Below are 25,384 nucleotides of genomic sequence, written 5' to 3'. Positions count from 1 at the left end.
AGGGACCACCAGGACTCCCTACTGGAACCAGGGAGGCAGCACATGGGTGAGACTTGGGTAGGTCTGAACAAAATTAATTCATGAGCTGATTACAAATCAGCTCACCACGTACGTAAACCTATTTTAGGAAAATAGAGTTGGTACACACTGATGCTCCCCCAAACCAAAACATTACAGTAGTCACGTCACAACCATGTATCTCTAGTTGGCACGTCATATGACTATCAAAGTACAGGATGATGGCAAGTCATTTGTATTTTGTGGGACTCTTTACCAAATATTCTGTAGATTAAACTTCTGTTCCATTATTAACCTGGGATTTTGTGTACAGGCCTGTCCAGGACTGTGATCCATGATACATGCATCTAACACAACACAGTCTACATCCTAAAGAGCTTCCAAGCTAAGTACATGAAACACACAGCAAAAATAAAAAAACATGCCACACTCTTTGCAGTTGGTGAGCTGAGGGACAGATTAGCTCTAGGTTTCACAGTCATCACTGGCAAAGCTGGGAAACGATCCAAGACCCATGTCCTAACCATAAAATCATGCATGCCCTCCTGGCATAGAAAGGAACAGCAACATGCCAGAGATGCAAAGCAAACGCCAAGCTGTAGAATGGGGCCCTGAAGTATTTTGTTCCCTGGAGAGAGATTAAAGTCTTGCAGTACATATAAACACCTGCCTAATGATGACAGAATTGAATTTATTGCTTCATGCAGCAAAAATGCCCCAGAAATAAGATACTAGACCTACTATTGAGATCATCCAAAACATACCACGTATTGTAGTTATCATAAGCTTCAGGTGATCAGCCTAAAACATCTGTAGCATATGTACTATCTGGTGAACACCAAGGCACAGCTCGTAGAAACTCTGCCTTGGACCCTCCAGAGATCGTAAAGTAGCTGAGACATGATAGACTCGAAAGAACACCTCACTTCATGAACCTTGACCACTACCCCAGCACAGCAGCTCCAGCGGAACCACTGCCAGATGCCTAATTGTGCACCCTCTCCTCCACCTTATCACACTCTTAGGTTAGTGAAAACACATTTCTGAGGCTGGGATAATAGGTTTGAACAGAGACCTTAACACAAAACTGCTGCACCTTTTCCTTTGGGAATCAACTATCTTCAATAAGCACTTAAGCCACTAAGTGTTTCTAAAAGAAGAAAATTGGTTTTCAAAAATGTTAATCAAATGCCACATTTTAAACAAATCTTTCTAATCCTTCTTGATACATCCACATGGTCAAAAACCGAAGCTGTATCATAACCAGCACCTGCTGGAACAAGTAGTATTATGCCCATAGAAAAAAGCTCTCCAGCTCTACTGGGTTTAAAGTTGGTAAGAGTAAGGTAATTTCCATTAAACTGTCTATACTAAATCTGACCATGATGTTAAAGGTGGGGTACTGTAATTTATATATTGGGTGTAATATGGTTAAAATCATGGTACAAATGGCAAAACCATCTACACTGCAGTCATCTGATATTGTTGGACTTCTTTTCTCCTACGAAAAAAAGGTTTCATGGCTTTTTATTGATAGAAGATGTAATCAAGATGGTCACTCTTGACTGAAGAGAGTTAATCATGCAGGTTGAGGAGAAACTGTATTTGCAGATTGTAAATTAGGTGAAAAAGATCCATGTTTGTTTATTTTCACTTCTTCTCCTCTGGACAAAAATCCCTATTTTATTATCTGGAGCAACTGGCAAATATTTTAAAATACAGTCCTTACAAATTACAAATTTAGCTTCACTCCTCACATCTCAAGCCAACAACAGCTAAGAAAGAAAAAACAAATAAATCCTTGCCCCTATTCACCCTTTCACCACCTTCACAATTCTGTTCCTCCCAGAAAACACTTAAGAGAACTGGTGAACTTTGCAGTGTGCCAGAGAAACCAGTGCACACCGGCTATTTTAGATGAAAGGGATAAATGCCTTCTGAAGTGCCAAGTGCTGCCTCGCTATTATACCAAAAAAGCACCAGCTCACCTTTTCTTCTGGATGAAATATCACAGAGAGAGAAAAGCTGATGTCTAATCTGGGCAGTCTTTGGTCATTTCCTGCTTCCTAGGAAGCAGGAAAACAAACAAACCAACCCCAAAATAACAACAATTAAACAAACGAAATCAAAACACACACACAAAACCCCTTTCAACCCCTTTTGGAAATAGCCCATCCTGTTGTACAAAGTACTTGCAGGGCAATAGCCGTTGTGTGTGAAATTCAGCCCCGGACTGACTTCAGTTTGAGCTGGCTCGATAAGTAGTTGTGCGTGAAGTGCATCACAGCAATGTAATTCCCAAGATAACAAAGACACAGAAGATATGTTCACTGCAAGACCAAAGCAACCTCAGATGGACAAGAAAAAAAAAAAAAAAAGAAATAACTTTTTAATAAGATTACCCACAAGTGTGTAGAAAGTTAGCTGGATTAGGTATGTTCACAGTTCTAATATTCTCAACTTAAATGACAGCAACAAGGCTTATTGTTTCTTTCACCTAATCTATCAGCCTGAGCCACCTTCAGCCTCTGCTAGCCTTCAGTTTTGAGCCAGCTGCTAATCAGGCAGATTCCTGAAAAAGTCTAGCTCCTTGATTTCCAAAGGATTGAAGTAGCCACCTTCTTTTTTCTTGCTTTACCTGCAAGTGCTAACGATTCCTTTTGTACCTTTTTATGACTGTGACCATGAAACTGGAGGTTGTAGGCATCCATTTGGGCTCTTTTAGCACTCTTGGGAGCATGGCCATCATATCTTTTCCTACCAGGAATGCCCCACAGAGTGAGACCACTGTCCATCACCCAGTTTTTTGTCTCCCACGGTGGCTGTTGCAGAAGTTGCTTAGGGAGAGCATGTGAAACAAGCCACTATCTGAGGTCCAATCCTCATGCTCCTCCTGCATCCCGCTATTAGATTTCAGATGTCAGAGTTCCGGAACATTGCTGCCTATCAACAATAGTATCTGGTTTGCACCTTTTATCTATTAATTTGCCTAATTCATTTTGAACCTCTTGATGTGTTCTGACTCCACATTTCCTTGCAACAGCAAGTTGTAGAAATTTACCACATGCTTTGAAGAAAGGCACTTTCAAAAACCTGTTTTAAATTACATCCTATCAGTTTCAACGCATGTTCCCTGATCTGCTGTTGTAGGATTTGGTAAACAAGTTTAGCACTCCTCTTCTGCACTGCCTTCTTGATTTTGTAAATCAGCTTCATCCCGGCTCAGCCTTCTCTCCAAACTGAAGTGAGACAACAAGCCTGCTGTCACTTCCCCTTAATAGTTTTAAAAGTCCTTTCCTGAGCCTTTTTTTTTTTTTTTTTTTTAAGAAAAATCTATGGTCTTCTTGAGATGCGGAGACCACTTGTATGCACTATTCAGGATGTGGAGGCAAGAATATTTTCTACAGTTGCAAAATGTCACCTTGGCTCATGTTCTCTATACCCTTTCTGATATGGGCAATCTTGGCTGCAGCTGAACACTGAGCCAATGATGACAAAGAAGTGCTAACTCAGCATGGCTTCGATGGCTCTGCAGCACCACAGAGTTGTTTTGGAGATGCCCAGATTAACTCCAGACAAGAGACTAGATCACACAACACCACGAGATAATGCCATGCAGAGATACTTGTTTAAGCCCTGAAAGATTTACAACTACATTAACGCATTGCACAGGCTCCTTCCAAAATTTGGTAGTACCTTGCCCAGTGAGGGTGCCTACAATCACAGTGCAGTGGACAAGATGGGCAGTTCGAAAGGTCCTCCTGTGCATTTGAAATGTCTTCAGAACAATACCTCTCTTTTGGAGATCCCTCTCCTCTCCCACAAAGGCATCTGGAACTCTGTATCCAACATGAAGTCCATGTACTATAGAGTTAATAATTACAATTACCAAGAAAAACCAGTGACTCACAAATTCTTCCCAACTTAAAACTCGTTTTCAGTCACTGAGAAAATTTACCAGTACCTCATCTGAAGGCCAAGGCATAGCTGTTATGTGACAGAGGAGGATGAAAAGTATGGACTACTTCCTTTTTACCCAGTCCTGCACATCTTCTCCCTCCCCATGTACACCACTGATGCACCTCAAAAAATATTTATGAGTTCTCATTCAAATACTTCAGCTGATAAATTTAATATCACATTCCCTGGGGTAAGCAAAAAATAAAATATTGCATTGGCCTTCGCACATGTGGAGATTATATTACCTTACAATGAAACCCAGCAAGCTGCACATTACAGTTTTTACCACAATCTCCTTGGTAGGAATGTTTCAAATACATTGCATATGTGTGAATACAATATAAGCATAGTGAAATGCTTTGAACAGTGTAATACATCAGACACTTGAGGCAGTGGGGAGAGAAAAAAAAGAGGAAAAAAAAAAAAAAGACTTCACCTATCTTGGCTCTTAAGCCTACATTGTCCTTTGAGTGTTTAATTCAACACTGGTATTCTCTAGTCTCATAGACAGTGCTACTTACAATGTACAAAGTGAACTTCCAAACAACTGACTACTTAAACGTATCCCCCAAACCTCTGTAAGTCTGTACCTTGTTCATGAAATACCCCAGTGAAAGCAAGCAGATGAGAGTGCGTGCGCTGTGCGGTACGACTCTGAGAAAAAACAGATTAAAGGAGTCGCGGCTGTACAACAAAGTCCTTTGGTTTACGCAAACACATTTCTACATGCTGTAAAAGCCTAAGCATCTGACCGACTTGGATTTTACAAGGCTACAATACTGGAAAACACGCATAGAAATCGACAACATTCAAAGGCATTGAAGAGTTTCATTTCACATTTGTTTCCTACGCCGCCAGCTCGCTGGGATCACCGCAGCACCTGCCCCTGTAACTCCGGCCCGCGGAGCGCGGCGCCTCCCGGGCCCGCTCCCTTCTCTTGCCCGCGGCCCCGTACCCGTAGCACGGGCGCCACCTCCTGCCTCGCCGGGGAAGCGCTGCCGGGAGCGGCGGGGACGCCCCGGAGCTGCCCGCCCAGGGGCGAGTGTCGGGGCGCGGAGAGGGCCACCCCCGCGCAGTGCGCTGCGTGCAGCCCGCGGCTGGCACGGCAGCCGAACCCCAACAGGGATTTGTCTTCACCGTCGTCCCAAAGAGGATTATTTCCCCATCCTACGCTTGGGGAAACTAGAATTCACAAGCTAGCTAGCCAATCAGAGACTCTTTTAAACTTTATTTAAAAACAAACAAACAAACCCACGACATGCTTTGCAGCTTTCTGTGCTTAAAGCAAAATTGCAATAGCTGTAAATGTTCAGCATTTCTACAGAAAAAGGCACAGGCAAGTTGGTGCACCCAGAAAATGAAAAAAACCACCATCAATCACCCTTTGTGAAAGTTTCTAAGTGACTTGGCAACCTCCACATAGGAACCCAGCGGCAGCCTGGAGAAGACCTCATCATGGTCTACAGCTTCCTCACAAGGGGAGGAGGAAGGGCAGACACTGAACTCTTCTCTTTAGTGATTAATGACAGAACCCAAGGGAATGGCAGGAAGATGTGCCAGGGGAGGTTTAGGTTGGACATTAGGACAAGGTTCTTCCCCCAGAGGGTGGTGGACACTGGAACAGGCTCCCCAGGGAGGTGTCACGGCCCCAAGCCCAACAGTGTTCAAGAAGAGACTGGACAACACCCTCAGACACATGGTGTGAACTGTGGGGTTGTCCTGTGCAGGGACACGAGTTGGACTCGATGATCCTTGTGGATCCCTTCCAACTTGGGACATTCTATGATTCTATAATTTTTAACCACAAAACCAGTCTTTTTTTCATACACAGCAGCCTTCTTCACAGTACAGCCCTGGACAATCATTAAGGTCTGCTGGTCTGCTTTGTCTTTGAATTATGTAAGACAACTGCAGAAACAACATCATACGGGGTTTAGACTGGATATCAGGAAAAATTTATTCACGGAAAGGCTTATCAAGCACTGGAACAGGCTGCCCAGGGAAGTGGTTGAGTCAAACGTATTTCACCACTCCCTTCATGGATAATTATTGGCAAGAAACCAGTGGTGAGACAGTACCAGATTCTGTGTCTCATTGACTTGGCCTCTTGCTATTCCTGCTCTGTCCCCATCTAATTATGTTGACCAGTCTGCCTAACTACCCATCGCCTTTTCTTTCCTACACATTCAATCCTCCCCCTTGACCCACCATCTGGAAGTGCTCCTCCTCCTCCTCCCCCTTTCCTATTTTATCTGAAGTCCATGAATGGAAACACTTGAACTTCCCAATGGAAATATTTTAAGAAATTAGTTGCGGGTAAAACAAACAAACAAACAACAACCCCCTGTCAAACAACTTATACAAAACAGAAGTCTCAGAAACAGTTACATTGCTTTAAGTTTAAAAAAAAAAAAAATCAAAATATTTGAGACAGACCCTTTACTAGGAATAATGTCAGGCCATGGAAAATAAGCAATAAAACAATGTAACTGGGATCCCATGGGAAGGACTAGCTAATATTATCTATATTCACAACCATACTAGCTCAGCCAGTAACAACATGATGGATTTTATCATAAGGTAATAGAGGCACTGCAATTCTGTCCCTGTTTCTTGGCTGTAAGCCGGTATGCCCAAAAGTTTTTCTTCTCTTCTGAATATATGTAATAATCACTCATAGCTCATGCCCAAACAGCATTCTTAGGTACATTTTCACATAATTTCAAGTAGAAGTGGCACATATAGTACAACTTGCTTTCCTTTGAAAAGGACACATAAATAGGCCTGAGGGTCAGACAGAATGATATTGCTATTCACAATACTCAGAAAAGGATCAAGACATGCTGGTCTTAAAATGCGATTCTAAAAGCCATCATGCCAAGTTTAAAACAGACAGCCACGAGGGAAGAGTCAGAACTAGTTGAGATTTTTATTTGGATATAAAACGTATTCATGGAAGGAAAGGAAGGGTAAAAGGCAGCCTCTGCAGAAATTGATATTTAATTTATATGTTTTTAAAAGTACAGTAGCTTGCTAAATTCCATGCACATAAAGACATTTATTGTACATGTGCTGACAAACATTGTATTTTGCTGCCCTGAAAAAAAGCAAAGCTGAAGGGTGTTACTTGAATATTGTCCATTCGAATAAATGGATGAAAAAGAGAATATATACCATAGCTTGTATTGACATACAAACACTTTTTATATATATGGATATTTGAGGGTGTTTCATTTTTTTTGTGGAGGGGTTCTAGAAAACATGACCTTCATTCCCTTAAAATGAATACTCTTAAAACTAGAAATACTTCATTTTTTTTTTCACCCTATTTGCCTTCCTAAACCTGTCCTAAGCATCTGTATTATGTTATCCAACACACTGGCTGCTAACAATACAATCAATATATAAGTTTATTTAGGGGCCATGGTTTTTTTCTGTCCTCAAAATGCAAAGCTTATTTTAACAGGGATTTGAACTCTCTCACTGTGGAAAATGTCTTAGAACCATTTAAAAAAAAAAAAAAAAAAGAAAAAAAAGAAAAAAAGAAAAAAAATAAAAATGAAGCATACTGGAATTACAATTTTTTGGAGTATGCAAACAGGAAATTTGCTTTAATAAACATTTTTCTGCATGTCAGCATAAAATACATTTTTCCAGTTTCATAACTTGATTGTAAAATTTTACAGGGCAGGAACTTGGCATGCCAGGCACCGACCTAAATGCCTATTATTTCATTGCTTTTAGAAAAGATTATCTGACTGCGTACATGTCAGTGGTTTTGAAGAGTATTGACATACAAACTACCATTGTGCTTCAAACAGTAAAACTTATCTTACAGACACTAACCTCAGTCAGGCTACAGCAAAGATGAACAGATTCCTGACATTTACTGAGCTGGGGGACTACTTAGAGGTAACAAACTTCCAATCAGATAAGCAAAACAACAGCTAAGTTGATTTGTACATTAATATTTTTCCCCTTGTGGATTTATATTTGTATGTAACTCTGCTTTTTGCCTAATAATTCTTCAGCAATATAGAATATCAGGTGACCATTAAACATTGGTGTTTGGTTTGGTTTTTTTTTTTTTTAAAAAAAAAAAAAAAAATCACTCTTACCAGTCTGTAAATTTTTGAAAAGTGTAGTTGTTACTTTACTCATAGAAAGCATCCCCATTTTATGTAACACCATATTGCCCACCCAGGTCTCAGTGAAAATATTTTAAATACTTTTGTTTAAGTACTATAAAGAGGCTCCCCAATTGTTATTGAATTAGAAGAGGAAAAAAGCTCCTGCAAGTCGGTAATTTCCAAATTTGTTTTCACTCGTTCATATATTACATGATCCAGACTTTTTTGGAATTGAAGGAAGTGGAGTTACCAGTGGCTGAAAGTTCAGCTATTTGTATAATGGTTTACTTCCATAAAAGATGATATAATGTACAACTGGTCACCTACAGGAATCAGTTAATGTGGATTTAGGATTTTTGTGAGTGGGCCTTTAATGCCAATGCATGATAAAATTAAGAATGTGTGTAGGATCATTATATACAACAGCGTACTTCATCTGCTCAATTTGTTAAGACTCTCAAAATAAACATTTGCTTGCTGACCAATGGCTGAAAAATAATATCCTGTGTATTTACTTAACTGTCTAATATTAACTGTCTAAATCTATTGAGAAAATTGCCGTTTCTTCTGTTTTCCTTCAGGCTACGTAAATCAAGCCACAACTCTGCTCATCCACCACCCAGTATCTGGTTCAATGGCGTAACAAATTAAAACTCCTACTGAGGCTTCACATCCCAAACACATCATATCTAAACATGACTGACAAACGCATGTATTTTCAGAGTTCCTTTACGTCACTGGATGAGACCTTCATGAAGCCTCCAGAAAAGGCAGCAAGTCTTAGGGACCATGTTTGCGCCAGTTTCAGCCACATGGATACAGGAGGGGGACTGGCTTGCAGCTGGGATCTCCAGGTTCTGTAGCACAAACAACAAACAGAATTGAAGAGGTGGAGTAAATTCTAAATCAGGAACATTAGTCAGAAAATACTGGGGATTACGTTTATTTGTAAGAGAAAGTGTAATGAATACCATATGTTTTAAAACTAAATATATTTTTCTTCATGTGGGATTAGTGCTCACCCTCCATAAAATACTTTTTGTATTAAATAAGATTGGAATATATACTTTTCTCTTGGCAAAGTAGGCAGACTAAACAATGTTCTCCAAAGCAATGGTTGGAGCCTGCAGAAGCGCATGTGCAGCATGGAAATTTGTTATGACAAGCTCTGATCCCCTGACATTTGTAAAAGGTGTATGGAGGGCAGGTATAACCAGCTCCCCTACAGGAGCCACAGTCAGGGCCACAATTTCATCAAAGCAGGAGCTGTGCAAATATGTGCTGCTACTGGTGGCAACATCTAGAAGCTCAAGTTTATTATCTAAGGTAAAATGTACAAGAGACAGAAAAGCAGTTCTGGCCAGGGTGACACAGGTGGTTCCAAAACAAAATGAGCTTAACTGTTCAAGGTATTTTTTTTTTAATTTTGAATCTCACATAGGATGTTCTTCCAATACTGTCCTGAAGTCCGTACTTAGCACCTTCACAATGACTTACCAGCATTTCTTCAAAGCACTTTGTTAGCTTTCTACTTCACATGGAAACATAGGAATTTAGGCCTGGAAAGGGCTACCAATCCATGCAAAACCACTAAACTTGTATTTTAGTCCAGAAAAAAGAAATTCATTCTGCTTCTTCTGCCAAGCAAAAGCCACAGAACATGCATCATTGAGCAAGCCATCCTGTATTATCCCTGTTTCACACCAAGGGAAACCTGCAAGTGACATTAAATATGATCAGGGTCAGCCCTGGAACTCTTAACTCCCAAGCCTTTAATTCCCAGTCCCATGTTTAACACTGTCTAACCACCTCTGTTCAGGGGACAGGTAACAAGTACTATTAGGGTGATGGCTACGTAAACAGTAACCCAAAGTCTACTCTGAAATAATCTGAAATCCTGCAGAACTCAGCAAAACAAAAATACCATCTATGAAGTATGAATAAACCAGGTCTTTTTAGTCTACAAAGCAGAGATGTCAGAAGCATATGCTAAGTCTTCCAGTAAAAAGGACTAGCAAGCACTTCTTGGCCAACCTGAATAAAAAACAAATAACCTTCAGAAAAATATTAAGGTGAACCAGAAACTTTGGGTGGAATTTAGTTCTCGGGAAATTTTTGGAAATAAATCAAATACTACCAATAGTATTTAAAAAGCATAAGGTAGGGTAAGTATAAAGTAAACTGAGTCAATCAGTTCCCCAATGCTGACCCCTGTAGAGGTTCTAAGGTCACTTCTGAAAAATGAAACATTACATGAAAAACCCTAACTTGATACCTAAGCATTTTGATCAGAAAATTAAGATCTCAACCCACTTCCTTCTGGTGAAAATATTTAGGAAGAGCTGGTTGTTACAGTGAAAAAACCCTTGGCTTGAAGAGTTGTCAGTCCCTAGTATTAGTGTTCATTGCCATGTAAAATGATCAGATGACTTATTTAAAGAAATAATATCCCTGAACTTATATTGAGGTATCTTTCCATTGTTGCAAAATAAACACTGCCTAATAAACTTGCTCATGGACTCCAGCTCTCCTTGTTTGAATCCCCTTTTCCTAAGGAAATTGATAGCAATTAAGAGGAAATGCATAATGAAGATACATTCCCCACCCACTACACTCCCCTCTGTGAAGTTAAAATGCATTAAATATAATAGAATACTCTGTGAAGTTGAATAGTTAAGTGTGCTGGACTCTTGTTTCCCAGATTATTTGCAGGTTTCAAATATGTAAAATTCCTTGAGGACCTATTTAAAATTATAGTTAAGACAATAACTTGGCTAAACCTATCAATTCATAATGTGGTCGCAATTGTTAAGTCTCATACAACTACAGATTCAGTGTGCATCTCCCCATATATATATATTAATAGCTTTTAAAAAACCCCACAAAACACAAACCTTGTCATAAGGAATTTCCCTGCTCCTGTCAAAAATAAAAAGCAGCATACTAACTCCCAATCCATGAAAACAGAGACATCTTGCCTACATTTAGTGTGAATCTGAAACTGGTGCTTTTGTACTATTCTAGCCTAACCAAATGAATGCAACTTACTGCAACCATCTTGTAGGTTGTGAATGCTCACAGAACATTTTCCTTTACCTATTTCTCACACATCTTCCTCTGAAGCACTGTAAATAAGTATGGGCTGAGTTAGAAAATTTTCTCCTCACGTTGCTATAGATTGTCTAGCCTTATGCTCTTCCATTTGTAGGCCATACAACTTCAATACTATGACCTTGTTCCTAAAAGGCAATCCTACTGAGGCAACAGACACTCTACCATTGTTATAGCTGGACAGGAAATCAAATGACTATATTGGAATGCAGCTTATTACTTTGAATTAGCTTTCTCCATAAAGAAATATCGAGGGAAGTGCAAAGGGGAACAAATTCAGATATTCAACACAAGGTGAACAGACTTCCACATCCTTAGAGTATGGAGCTAAAGAAGTAAAAGCCAGACAGTATCTACAGAATTTTATTAAAGCAACAGCTTATCACCTTAATTTTTACTCTTCCTTTTCAGCAATAGTCCTTCTCCTTTAACTTTAGGATCATCATCTCAGAATTACACTTCATCTGGACAAAAACATTTCCTTTCATTGATATCATTCCTATTCCTCCTCCCCATCCCCCCACCCCCAATAGCAAATTAGGAAATAGTCCCCTCTGAAACTTTGGTGTGTTACTGTTAGCACTTCACATCACAAAATACAGTGCAGTGTGATACCATGCTCTACTCCATTCTCCCAGGTAATCATGTTAAAAAAAAAAAAGGCAAATCTGTATTTTAACCAAAAACCCAATCACCTGGAAAAGCTCAGTTTGCTTGCAGAGGCTTAGCAAATACTTCCTCAAATTTGATAATGCAAGTCTATGAATTTCATCTTTTTTAAAAAAACCTTCACCCACTACCATAGAAGAGCTTACTTGATTGCATGTTTGTTACCCTGCATTCACATGTGTAAGGAATTAAGATGACTTTACTACTCCTAGCAGGTAAAAAAATGCCCTGGTACAGAAGCATGTTCGGTGAAGAAATAATTTTCAACTTCAGCAACACAGATCATTGAACCCAGGTACTGAGCTCCAGTTTTGGATCCCAGTTCCCTTTGTGAATATAACTAACAGAACAGTCAGCCAAGGAAAAACAAATCATAAATCCTATTAGACTGCAAACACTACCACCATTTCAGACAATCCTTTCTCTAAAATGTAGCTGAAAACAATATAAAAATGCAAATCACAAGTATCATAAGTTTATTTTATCCAAAATACTTGGAAGATGAAGCTTAAGACAAGACAAAAGAGGAAGTGTCCTTCGGTGTGCTTCTATATGCAAGAGAGTAAACTACTCAACATTGTTAGCTAAACTCAACTGACAATTAGTTTTTCAACAGTTAATGTCTTTCAACACCATTTAAAAAAAATAATATTCTTACAAGGATACATTTCTTGGTTTTAACCGGAGTTGGAACAGATGACTCCATCATGAAGTACACCTGAAAATATTACTTCAGGAACCTCTGAAAAATCCAGGTCACCCAGATCCAGCTACTAGAAAGCTGACAGGGCCAAAACCAAGAGACACTTCAAGAGGTTTCATGAGAGCTGTAAGCCAAGTGCATCTGAGCCCAGCATCTGGAGAAGATACCTGCCTCTACACTACATGAATGACTGAGGATATATAAAAAAAAAAGGGGGGTGACAAACCATAATGAAAATTCAAGCTCAAGAGCCCAAGAACTAAACTGATAATGCATTCCCATCTCCTCAGCCTACAGGTGCCCAACCCTATATACTCACATTTACATCCTACTTATAAGCATAATGGAGCAATTCCTTATGACGCTTTAGAGCTGCTCCACAGAAAATGTAAGACATATAAAACAACTTGCAGGAGGAAGTTAACTTGAATTCCAGTCCCAATCTCACCTTATTGTCAAAAAGCAAAAAAAAAAAACCACACCACACACAACTGTATCATACATCATTCAACTGCTAGGCAAACCAAGACACTGGGCAAGTCACAGTTCAACATTGCCTTGTCTAAGCAGTGAAAACTCTACTTGGCTACCTTGACTACTTAGAACTACAGAAGTACAAAATGATACTTAAAAGATGCTAAATTCTACCCACGATTTGCTTCAGAACTGAGTAAGTGGAGGGAAAAACCCCAACAAAACACCTCGTGTCAAGTAAGTTCCCTGAATAAATTAATATAGCATTTTAGAAATTCCTGCAACATCTCAGAATTGGGTAACGGTTAAGGCCATTCTCCTCATTTGTTTCAGTAGAGGGAGCCAAATTTTCATCACAGATGCAGCAGTACTTCAGACTTCCCCTAACAAGTTATTCAGAATCTCCGCAGAAGTACACGCCTAAGCACTGCCAAACAAACCACCAGCACTTTTGCAAGTGAGAGGCTGTGCTAAATTCCACAAGTTGGTAACCTCTGGGGCCGGAACAGGCAATAGAAACACCCTACAATACAAATGGCAAGGACTGCTGTTATCTTTTCAGACAGCTGAGAGAGATAACATACTAGTAAACTACACCAAGATCTGCAAAGTTCTTTCATCTTCTGACATTATCCTTTGCAGTTCAAATAACTATTCTGCAAATACCCACCCATTAATCACACACACACTAGTCAGGTTCAAAATTTATTTTCCATTCATTTCTTGCACTTGAAGTACTCCTCGATGACATCTTTGGCCTGAGATTCCTTGCCATAGTCCTGTAACACAAGATAACTCCATTAGGAACATACAGACCCATACAAAATTTTACAATCTATTTTTAAAAGGACAACTGAAATCCTGACACCTTTTCTCAAACCATTCCTAAATACTCCCAAAATTCCACACAGGTAACCTCAAGCAATCTGCCAGTTGCTTTCCTTTCGTTCTCTAATAAAAGACTATTTCATTCGAGTGTAACACCCATTGGTATGGATCCAAGTCAATTCTTCATTTCTGCTTAAAGCCAAGCAAAATACACGATACAGCAGCAGAAGTATGAACACACAGGCAGAAGGCATTAGGCTTTACTGTGAAGATGTAGCCATCTCTTGGGACCTCAAAGACAACAAAGTCTTCAAGGCTCGTACGGTGGCTTTACTTTACCAGTGTCATTTTAAAATGTGCTCTGCAAAACATTTTCACATTGAGCAGATACATTGAACTGGCATTTTTTTCTGAAGCAAAACTTCATCTCTTCGTGTCAAAATATCTTTAACACTTACTGGCAAGTGGGCATAGATACTTTAAGGACACAACCATTAACTCACAAAATTAATATCAGTACTTTAAATAAACATGAAAGGGAATATAGAACAGAGAAGCAGTTAATTTTTCACTAGCAACAATGGAAAGCAACTGTTTTAAAAAAAATCTAAGACCTGTATTTAGTAGTTCCTCATCTAAAGCAACCTTATCTTTACTGCTTATTTTCAAAAGTCAAGAACAAGCTATAATATGATTAGCATCATCTTACTTTGACAACCACACAACTGCAGCCCACTACTTTGCGAGGTTTTCCTTCTCTGTCGATCTTGCAGAGACCTACCCATTCACCCAGTTTCTTGTTGTCATCAACCTGTGTAAAACATTGCATAACATTAGAACTAGCCATTTCTGACATAACTGGGTTCAGCAAAGAAGCTGCTGTACTCTCAGAAGCATTGGGTAACGGATGGCTGCTTTCCTCACAGGTATCAGTAGAGGGAGCCAAAGTATCATCATTGTACAGCTTATAAGTACTTTATCTTGAAGAAAAAGTGACATTAAGACCCCTCTCATGCTCCACAACCACTTGCAGCATTAATTCTATTTCTTATTATACAGGACACAAAAATTCATTTAAACTGTGTTAACGACCTGTGACACATCCATTTACATCCACAGTTTTTGTACTGCTTTTATGACAACCACACAGAATTAAAACAATTTCTGCTGCTAAGCAAAATTTTGCTTAGAAGAGCCATATGCAGAATTACAGCATAAATTTTCAAAGCTTCAGCTCTCTATATGCTGAAAGAAGCAACTTATATTGTAAGCAGGACAACTGTTTCAAACTTGTGTCTGAAGTTCTGACACTCACCTTTATTAAGTTGATCTGATGTTCTGCACAAAGTGCTTCAACTAACTTTACATATGTGGGTTCATCACAATTTGAAGCCAGAACACAAAGATGGGCTTGGCGCCTAAAAAAAAATGACAACTGACAAATGTAACTTCAGAGGCTGTTCAAACTTTCTTTAATAACCAAAACCACAAAGAACAAAACACAGCACATGCATTTCTAGACAGCCACTTCCCAAGTTTAACCTTTGGTTTTGAGACAACACATGTTTGTGAAATACTAAATATACTTTTTAGATGATCTACTACTTTTTATGTTTTTCATATATGTAACAGACTACTCACACATTGTTAGCTTTATTATCAGATTCTATTCCAGTTTTGGAAGCTTCTAAAAATCCCACTAAAAAATTCACAGTCATTGGAAAAAGGTGTAATGATCAACAACAGGTCCCATAAAGAACTAGTGCCACTATTACAAAGCAAACAAATTACAAGTTGCTTTTTCTTGCTTACCTCACCTGACAGTAATTTAACATTAGAATTGTAATTATTGAAAGTTTCAATTTTCATGTCAAGTTGTCATAAGCTCTTTAGAACAATCTTTTCTACTCACGTTCAAAGAAGCTGTTATGACAGCACCCCAATTCTAATTAGGCTCTTTGTATACTGTGGTACAATGTTAAGAATACCAAAGGGATACCTGACAACAAAGAGAGCTGTATAGGTCTTCTATGCTTAGCCTAATGTAATTCAACCACTGCAAACAAAGTCAGTTTTGTCTGTGGGCTTCTTCATCATAAGTTTCACTAGAATGTTTCAGAAACATTTCCAAGCAAAAGCCATCACACACAAAGGTATATAAACCTTGTACATATATCATCCTCTTAACACATAGCATATGAAGTTGTAGTTCAACTCAAAAGAACTCTTACAAACTAGTTGTCAGTCACCTAAGTCGTATTCCTTTTCCATTATTCGGTACCTTGTCTTAGGAGCTTTTTGCATACAGGTTTGTCAGACTGCTATTCTCACTCATAAGAAGAGTGAAGGGGTATCCGACAAATCGCTGAGTCATCACCCAAACACTGCAGCATCACACTTAAGCACAGTCTTAGAAGCATGTACCTAAATACAGACATACACAGGTGTGTATTTATGTGTATACATACACATATATATGTAATACTTCAGTCTAGAAAGAATCCCATAACTAATTACTACGGTTGGCACATATATGACAAGCTTAAAATGGTTTAGATACTGTACCAAAGCAATTATTTACAGCTGCAGCACTAACTCCAGAAGCTAGCAAAAAACTAAAGACAAACTATGAATTTCAGTTTTTCTTCATAAAACTCGAACCAACTCTTCCAGGCTAGGTCTGACACACAAATTAACCCCCCCAATTAAAAACTCAGAAAGTTCTGAGAAGAGTTTATCACTTCCTAAAACACAAGGATTTTGAGCCCTATACTTCCACATACCCATACACCAAAAGCACCATTCCATTTTCTTCACAAAACTACTCCACATGAAAATTCAATAGCACTGGGGCCACAAAAAGACAGAACCTAATACAGTAGATGCTGTTATTCTTGAGTCACCGAGTTTAGCATCTGTATTTTAAGATCATAGTTAAAGACTCCAAAACATACAGCAAAAGACAAAACTCATTAGCAGAAAAACATGTTCCTGCAAAATCTTTCTACTAAACCTCTGGACAAAGTTAGCACTGTGTGTGCTTAACACAGCTCACCCAGTTTTGCAATTCACCATAGACAAAAATGGAAAACAACACTTACTTGTCCAAGGCTTTGGCTGCTTCACGAATACCACGAGCTAGGCCATCATGGATAAGTGCGGTCTTCAGCACTTCTTGTAGGGCGGTGTTAACATCCATTACACCTCCAGCAGTAATGCTAAAGAGAAGACAAAAATTGCTCTTACAACTATAAGCAAAAGCTTCCCATTCACCTACAAGCACGCAGTCATTAAAAAAATCCATTAGAAAAGGAAGCTAAAGAACCAAGTGAAAGGAGAAAGCATAAAAAGACAAACTTGAAAGAAACTAAGAGATTAAATCCTCCTGGCAAGCCGGCCAGCTGTGCTCTCTCCACGCTGCCCTCCCGAAAAGGGCAAGCCCTGCACACAGCCACCCCACAGCCAGGCCCCACGCCGAGCACGGAGCCTCTCCCCAGCAGGAAGCAGGCGGCAGCCCCACCGCGGGGCCCGCGCGGCCGTAGCTGCAAGGCCCGACACAGAGCAGCGCGGCCCGCCGAGACGCGGCCCCTCCGCCCGCCGCCCCCCACGGCCCCGGCCCCGCTCACCCTTCCTCGGCCATGGCGCTCTCGGTGGGTGCTGTCCCCGCCCGGGTTCCTGCTGCAAATACAGACACAGGCCGCCCCGGTGAGTGGCGCCGGCCGCCCCGGGACCCCCGCCAGGTCCCCTCCCGCCGCGATGCCCCGCCGACCGCGGGGATTCAGCTCACAGGCCCCGGCGCCATGCCGATACTCACCCCGGCCGCACCGCCGGCCGCACGCGAAAGAGAAGGCGGGCCTTCCGCCTCACCCTTTTATAGGACGCGAGGACCTCAGCCCGCGTGAGCGCGGGGCTGTCCGCCGCGCTGCCTGATCCGCCTCCACGCCCGCCGAGCGCCAGGCCCCGCGTAGCCGTGGAGACGGCGCCGCGGGGTCTCCCCGTCCCTGGGTGCGGGAGCCGGCCCGCAGCGAGCGCGGCGTCCTGGGGGTAAATCCGACTTCAGCAGCCGGCCAGGGGACCCAGGGGCCACCTGGGGTGGGTCCCATCGTCTTCCCTAGGGCAGCAAGTGCACCCGTTGCTGCTAAAGCGGCTTCAGACGGCACCGATGCTCAATGCCTGGCAACCTAGAGGGGGCAAACCTTACTGAAATCCCTTGCCGTCAGTCAGTGGGGGTTACAGCACTTGACTGTAACTGAGAAATCTAAAAAGTGCAACCTCACTATTCCCATCCCCGCCAGGTGCTCCCGCAGGCTCCGTGTGTGTGGGCACTGACAGGTGGCTCGGCTGTTGGGTGTACGTGCGGCACGGCCGCCACACAGAATGTCAGGGGTTGGAAGGGACCTCCAAAGATCATCCAGTCCAATCCCCCTGCCAGAGCAGGAACACCTAGGGGAGGTTACACAGGAAGGCGTCCAGGCGGGTTTTGAATGTCTCCAGAGAAGGAGACTCCACAACCCCCCTGGGCAGCCTGTTCCAGTGCTCTGGCATCCTCACTGAGAAGAAATTTCTTCTCATATTTAAGTGGAACCTCTTGTGTTCCAGTTTCCACCCATTGCCCCTTGTCACTGAGAAGAGCCTGGCTCCATCCTCATGACACTCACCCTTTATATATTTATAAACATTAATGAGGGCTGCAGCACAGCCACATTTCAAATGTGTTACCTGCTCAGGTGCTGTCAGTTTGACATGGGCCTTTGTCCATCCCATCTCTTTCAGTCTTGACAATTTGACTGTTGGGTGGTCCACACATTGACATCTTTGTAAAAAAACACATAGTGACAAAACATAACAAAAATAAGTAGGAGATATTGATAGCCATGGTTTGTGGCTAATGCAACGGAACACATTTGTCACCAATGTTGTCAGTCATCTTTTCTACAATGTGTCCTCCTTTGATCTTCCTGGTATGGTCAAGCAGTAGGCTGCAGGCCTAATCCAGGTGATGAAGGGGCACTGACCACACAGTGACCCACCATGGCTGAGGAGGGCAGGAGAAGGCAGAGAGTGAAAGTGGAAACCACTCCTTTAGCTCAGAACTGCCCCACAGCCAGCACAACCCTTCTGAGCCAGGGAAAGGCTGGGCTTTCCCTGGTCAGGGAAATGGCTGGGGGGCTGCGGCTGCAGCACTCCCAGGCTCCAGCTGTCTCTCTCCTTGCTGATGTCAATTCTGAGGCAGTCAGGTACATAGCCTTTACATTACAGATATCTAGAGGGAGCAGAAGCTAACCACAGCCCTCTGAAAAAGTCACAGAAACAGAAGTACTGTGTGGGGGCACTCCTCTGCCTGCACTCTGAGCTACCAAGGGCAAAGCCAGCAGGGACAACACTGCCTGTTACTCATGCTGACAGCTCCAAGGTGCATACAGCCACCTGCAGCTATTGCATGAAACTCTGAACTTCTCCACTGGAGCCCTGAGACACAGACTCTCAATTAGCAGCACCTGTGGGACATTTGCTCCTGACTTCTCCCATCCTTCTGCCAGAATTGGTTTCAGAAGTGTGAAAATATAATTTCCTTCATGTTGCTCAGATTCCATAAAGCGTGCAAACACAAAGAAATTATAATGCCCACTTTCTTTCCCTCTCCCCTGGGAGAATGTTCTTCCTTATCGTATAAGCCAACACAGGCAGGTTGCAAGAAGAGCCAGAGGCTGTGTATGCAATTGCAAAGAGCAAATTTATTTTAGTTGCCTCGCTACCAGGAGGTCTCCAAAGCAGCACCTAAGCTCCCGGGCAGAGGTGACACAAGCAGGTGCTGCAGAATTCAGCTCTGGTAGATCATTGGGCCTGCTGTGTTCGCCTGTATTTCAAGGCTTCAAGCAGGTGCAACCTTTCGCTCTTTCTCACAACAAAGCAGGCATCTCAAACATAATGATAAGGTGCCTTAGAGTTTCTCACAGGCCTATATTATCTAACACGGAGGTTCTACTTGCCAAGCACACAAGGTCAGTAAAACAATTAGTGTGATGTACGTGTTTTTTCTACACCCCAGCTGCAGTCACTTGAGCGTATTTACAATGATCCTTCTCCCCATTCTTCCGCTGTATTCCCATACGCTTATATCCATCTATCACTTAATCTTCTCATGACCCTTAAAAAGCCCCAACAATCTACAGAGGAGTTCTTGTACTGGGTGGAACAATAAACCATTATCTCCATCAGGGCTATCAAAGGATAACAAGAAGTACTTAGCCAGACATAATACATACCAATATCACTGGATAAGTGCAATATATATTCTGTCCAGGAGGTGGAAGTATGCGCATCTGAAAATTTGTATTACAACAAAAGTGGTAATCGCAGTCAAATTATAATCAAACATTCTAGAAGTAGAATATGCAAGAATAGTTTTCCTAGCACAGTTGCAAGAAAACAAGCCTGTGCTAAGATAAAAGTTATTTATATGTAGAGGAGAGGTTTGCATTGACACTGAACTCTGTGTTGAAATGTTGGTATAGCACAGTAGGCATAGGTATTTGTGTGTAATAATTAATGGAAGTGTGTGATCCTGTTTGAAAGTCCACGCCACTGCAGAATGTGTTAATGTGAGCTCAGCGTTCGTGTGGGCGCTGTGCACGCTGTTGGTACTACTCCACCTATACTCCACCTATGACACCTTTCTGTCTAGGTTCCTACAAAGAGTAGTGAGTTTCTTAACCTCTGTATTTTCTGTTGGAGTTATGATGACCATTTAGCACCCTGCAATTTAAATGCTGGTATACAGCCATGGGGTTTGATATGTTTAAGCCAAGGACTGCAGTCCTGTGCTAAGACAGCACTTCTGGTCCACTCGAGGATGGGTGATCAGGGTAACAAGCAGAGTGCTAGAAAACGAGGAACTGGCAGATGCAGTGCCAGAGCCTGCCTGGGCTCTAGAGGTCTGATATAGTGTCAGTGTAAATGCCGGCCTGGTGTTTCACTGAGCAGCCAGTCCCAGCAAAGGAACTCGGTCCTCTCAAGATTTGCTGATATTATAAACAGCATCACATGCTGTCTATAAACTTGGATTTGAGGAGAGAAAGAGTAACCATAAGCTGCTGTCACATGGTGATCAAGAATTTGGATTCTCACCAGCCAGCTGTTCTGGGCAATCCATTCGGACTCACCATCTTAGAATCATAGAATCATAGAATTGTTTTGCTTGGAAAAGGCCTTTAAGATCATCAAGACCAACTGTTCATCTAACACTGGCAAGTCCACCTCTAAACCATGTCCCTAAGAACCTCGCCTATGCATCTTTTAAACACCTCCAGGGATGGTGACTCAACAACTTCCCTGGGCAGCCTGTTCAGTGCCTGACAAGCTCGCTGAATATATCTAAAAATCCTTTGGTTATAGCTACCACTCTCTCTGCTCTCCATTCAGTTCCTTGACTCCCATTTCCAGCATGGCAGCCTTCCTCTGTTTTCTCCTCCATGACTGAAGTGGCAACTGAACTTGGGGGCTTTTTCAGAAGAGCAGTAGTACTGCAATGAAGATACAATGGTTCACTCACAGCCATCCTCTTCCTGCTCCTTTTTGCTTTCTCTATTTCTCTCCTCATCTCTTGCTGTGGTAACCTTTATCTTCACCCTGTGCTCACCATGGCAACCACAATCTATCTTTTCTTCAAAATGCCATACTCAATGACAGCTTAAGTGCTATGTTGTAAACTTTGGAGGCTCAAGAACTGAATAACGAGTAGTTCAGAGAGTGACACAGTACAGTGAGGCAGCCAGGTAGGCAGGTGGAAGTGTCAGTGTCAGTATTACAAGCTGCCAAGAAAGGTTTATGACACTGCCAAACTCCAAACAGTCTGTTCTGAATTTCAGTTCTGAACAATCCTTGCAAAACTTATTTCCCTCTGACATCTGTTTCTACAAATACAAAGCACAGGCATGTGCTATGATTAGATTGCTAATGTCACAAGATAGAATTATCTCATTTTCATTCCAAAACAGACATGATTTCTCAGCCCTGTGGAACATAGAGTTGGAAACCTTCTTGCAAATAACACAAGTGCACATTTCACCCTACTCTTCCTAAAAAATTATCTTATTAATCTCCTGGTCACACAGTCCATAAAAAACGTTCTGTATCGTGAATATTTTTTGTGGAGAGCATGCTATTTTTACCCATTTTCTCACCCTATATCCACAGAAGTCCTGCTCACCAGCCCAGAGGGGCTGTGGCAGTTGCACTTTCCCCCCCGCCCCCCCCCGAGAACTGGTGTGGCAGTTGCACTGGTAGCTGCCCATCCCTCTCTCAGAACTGGGACCTTCAATGGGGCAGCTGATGGCTCTTTGTGGAAACCCAGAGTCGGTGAGCAGAATCGTTAGCAGAGGAGGGGCCGAGAGCGCCCACAGCCCAGAGAAGCTTCTTGAAAGCCCACACTCGGGGCGGGCAGGGCGTAGAGAAGCCAAGAAGCTTCTGGAATGCCCACAGCCAGATCTGATCAGACCATAAATGGGGTTCCCACCGGAGACTCCCTTTGTGTGGTCTCCTCGGAGCTGCGGGTCTGCCATGCTGCCGGAGTCCCTCCCCTTAGATGGAGAAGCCGTCTGAGGTAACTTCTCGGGACAGGGAGCGTCTCACCTCTGCATGTGGGTGAGTGATAAATTACTGAATATATGCTTTAATAAGTCCTCGCCTGGTAGGTGAGTGTAAGTTCCTCGTCTGGGACAGACGAGTGTAGCTTCCTTGCCTGGTAGGCAAGTGTAAATTCCTTGTCTCGGACAGATGAGTGTAAAGTCCTGGCTGCAGTAGGCTAGTGTTTATCTTTTATGGGAAAAACAGGGCAGAGAGGGCTCCGGTTTGTTTTCTTGTGAGTGTGTGTATGCATGCTGTGGATCCTCATTCTTACTTCGCTGCACCCCAAATAATTTCCTAACCTAATATCCGAACCTGTATCTTATGTTATCGGAGTGCTAGTCCACCTAAACTTATATTTGGGGTGCCTCCGTGACAGGGGTGAGATGTGTATTTCCAAGCATGGTAGTGGTTCAGAACAGCCAACCATCTGCTGCTACTCAGGAGTGCAAGGGATGTCTGCATTGAGTTTCAAGTGCCTGGAGGAAGTATGGTGAGACCATTCTGGGGTCTCAGAGAGAGGACAAGATATAGCATTTTGGTACCAATTTGGTAAAAGAAAGACCTTGATGTCATGATAATTGAACAAAACAGTTTGCTGGTTTCGTTGCCTTCTACAGATTCTGCACTAGACTCTCAAAGGATGTGGTTATCATGTGGTTAATTTAGAGCCATTTTGAACTCTTTTCAAATACCTGTGTGCAGCCACTGTGACTTCTGGCGAAAGAAATAGTAATATGATGCGAATAAGCACTGGCTAAGTAATTTCTGGATTGTAATGCAAAAGTATTTCTAAGATCTCTACAAATATACAGAACAATAAGAAGGGCTACATATTCCCACACGTACTGAGCATTTCAGAATGTCCTGAAGAAAGCTGTTCATAAAGAAATTGTTCTTAATATGTTTTTATCTTGTGGACATAAGCAATGGACGTAGGTTCTGTTTGCAGTATTTATAGACGGCTAGTGTTCCAAGGCTTGAATTCTACATATGATTTGGGATCTGAAAGGAAAGGTATTTTTTAAAAAGTTGTTGCAGACATGACATAAGCAAGAAAGGCTTGTCTGCTTTTAAAAAAATTATTTTTGTTAGATTGAAAAACTATCATGACAGCCTGGTAACAAGTGCCAGTTCAAATGTCAGCAAATATTTATAGCTATTTTTATAGCTATTTTTATAGCTTCCTTCTTGAAAAGATATGAAGAATTAACAAATATGTTCCATCAACCAGTTTCTTCTTACAGTGAGCTGTGCAGAAGTAAACTGTATGCACACATAGGGAGTTCATAGCCCTGTTTTATTATTGCAGCCACAGCTCATGCTGACCACAGTGCATCACTGCTACTTCTCACGCTTCAGCCTTCTACTGCACACATTTGCTTTGTGGAAATCTGACTTGATAGGCTTTGTTGAATTAGTCATTGCTGGCATGTAATTATTAATGAGAGGAAGACTGGAGTTTGAAAGTAGTTGGAAACTGTTGAGTGAGAGTCTAGAGTGAAAACAGTAAGTAGTTAGAGGGAAAACCACTTCACCTCCTGAGTATAATTGTCTCTCTCTGGGCACAAAAACGAAAGCTTTTTTTCTCTCCACAATTTTAATCTATCTCTACAAATTTATCTTGTTTGCTCCATTCACATGTCATGCTTTGCATATACCACCTTTTTCTTATTATCCTTTTGCCAAACTCAGGATGACTTGCAAGTGCTTTTCTTCTTTTTTTTTTTTTTTTTTTGGCGGGAGAGTAAGGCTGTTCAAGGGGCAGTATCAATGAAAAGGATTTACTTTTTTCTCTTTTTTCTGGAGGCAGGCAGGAAAAGATAAAGGTAGTTTTTAGAGATTTTTTTTACTTCACAGCCACAGTAGGTGCCACACACAAGATATTGTCAAAATAGGTTTCGGCAAAGGAATGTGTGACTGTTGCTCTTTGTGGCTGCTAAATACTTTTAAGGTTTCCTAATTTTATGATAAGAAAGTAATTCTGCTTTTTTCTGTCACATGGAGTGTGGGATTCTAAAATTAGGTACATGGCAACACTTGCTCTGAAATGTCCTTATTATGCGTCTTAATACTATAACTAGTGACTTGATGGAATATTGATGGTCTAGTTAAAATAGTGCTCTCAAGAAGTAATTACTAATTTTTCTCTTCAATAGGTGTTCTGTCTTTTATCACATTTTGGAGAAGTCCCCAGCTCACGTCTCATCTCCTTCATCACTTTCTTCCCTTCCTGACAGGAACTTGTGCCAAATGCACAAGTTATATCACCTCTTCCTCATAGCCAGCCTGTATTTTACTCCTGGGCAGTTTATAGCTATTAATTCTTGTGACAACTTTGTCATTCAGCTCTTCTGTTACTGTTTTATGGTTCCTGTAATGTGCTGGAGGCTATGTAGATGATCAGTGATCTCGTTTGTTCTACCAGTCCTAAGCAGCTATCCTGAATCTCTGTTTGGTATGGAAGACAGAGGTGTTACAGTTCTTTTTGAAACAAATGGATGCTTATGCTTACAAGGCAAATCAGCAGTCCTACAGTAACTGCAAGCAATGCCTGAAAAATCTTAGTCAAGTTGGTCCCAAGTGGTTAAGTTTTCAGGAAATGTAATCGGGTCAGTCAGCTGTAGCAAGGCAGAGTCCCTGGAGCTGATGACTCCTTTACCACACAAACTTTGTGGGAGGTACCCCTTGGGTCCCTGACACCAGCTCCCAACAGTCCCTAGCAGTCACAGTAACATATTATTCATAAACTGAGCTCCTGTTTTAATACACTTGGGATTTACAGTTCCATTATGCGGCTTTTCTATAACGTGTACTGTTCCACTTGTCGGAAATGTCTTTCTAATGTCCAGGTGAGGTACAGTTG

At 41.6% G+C, this 25,384-nt stretch overlaps 1 protein-coding gene and 4 non-coding genes across 6 annotated transcripts; all 5 read right to left on the bottom strand.

Annotated features, from left to right (window-relative positions):
* Nucleotides 1-13,347: 13,347 nt before the first annotated feature.
* Nucleotides 13,348-13,429, bottom strand: LOC135987846 (small nucleolar RNA SNORD100). Its single transcript, XR_010606081.1, has one exon. It is a non-coding gene; the product is annotated as a small nucleolar RNA SNORD100 (small nucleolar RNA).
* A 328-nt stretch (nucleotides 13,430-13,757) lies between these two features.
* On the bottom strand, nucleotides 13,758-17,742 carry RPS12 (ribosomal protein S12). Of its 2 annotated transcripts, none has more exons than XM_065631968.1 (6): nucleotides 17,708-17,742; nucleotides 17,520-17,571; nucleotides 16,995-17,111; nucleotides 15,209-15,311; nucleotides 14,603-14,704; nucleotides 13,758-13,844 (listed from the first exon to the last, which is right to left on the bottom strand). In XM_065631968.1, exons 2-6 carry the CDS (start codon nucleotides 17,531-17,533, stop codon nucleotides 13,782-13,784), a joined length of 399 nt encoding a protein of 132 aa, XP_065488040.1. In that variant the 5' UTR covers nucleotides 17,534-17,571; nucleotides 17,708-17,742; the 3' UTR covers nucleotides 13,758-13,781. The 2 variants fall into 2 exon arrangements, with proteins under 2 accessions (XP_065488040.1, XP_065488041.1); XM_065631969.1 differs by having other exon boundaries at nucleotides 17,520-17,568; nucleotides 17,708-17,731.
* Nucleotides 14,163-14,297, bottom strand: LOC135987843 (small nucleolar RNA SNORA33). Its single transcript, XR_010606078.1, has one exon. It is a non-coding gene; the product is annotated as a small nucleolar RNA SNORA33 (small nucleolar RNA).
* On the bottom strand, nucleotides 14,772-14,858 carry LOC135987845 (small nucleolar RNA SNORD100). The gene has a single exon (XR_010606080.1). It is a non-coding gene; the product is annotated as a small nucleolar RNA SNORD100 (small nucleolar RNA).
* On the bottom strand, nucleotides 16,202-16,276 carry LOC135987834 (small nucleolar RNA SNORD101). Its single transcript, XR_010606069.1, has one exon. It is a non-coding gene; the product is annotated as a small nucleolar RNA SNORD101 (small nucleolar RNA).
* Nucleotides 17,743-25,384: the final 7,642 nt, after the last annotated feature.

The sequence above is a fragment of the Caloenas nicobarica genome, chromosome 3, assembly GCF_036013445.1.
Source record: "Caloenas nicobarica isolate bCalNic1 chromosome 3, bCalNic1.hap1, whole genome shotgun sequence".
In the NCBI taxonomy this organism is placed as follows: Eukaryota; Metazoa; Chordata; class Aves; order Columbiformes; family Columbidae; genus Caloenas; species Caloenas nicobarica.
The sequence above is the reverse complement of the archived record's forward strand: the minus strand, read 5'-3'. Positions and strand labels throughout refer to the sequence as shown.

What these genes read in the sequence shown, in the direction of transcription:
- RPS12 (XM_065631968.1), bottom strand. An exon ending in ATCAGATCAACTTAATAAAG is followed by an intron (nt 14,705 to 15,208) that starts GTGAGTGTCAGA and finishes TGTTTTACACAG; the next exon opens with GTTGATGACAACAAGAAACT. An exon ending in GCAGTTGTGTGGTTGTCAAA is followed by an intron (nt 13,845 to 14,602) that starts GTAAGATGATGC and finishes CTTGTGTTACAG; the next exon opens with GACTATGGCAAGGAATCTCA.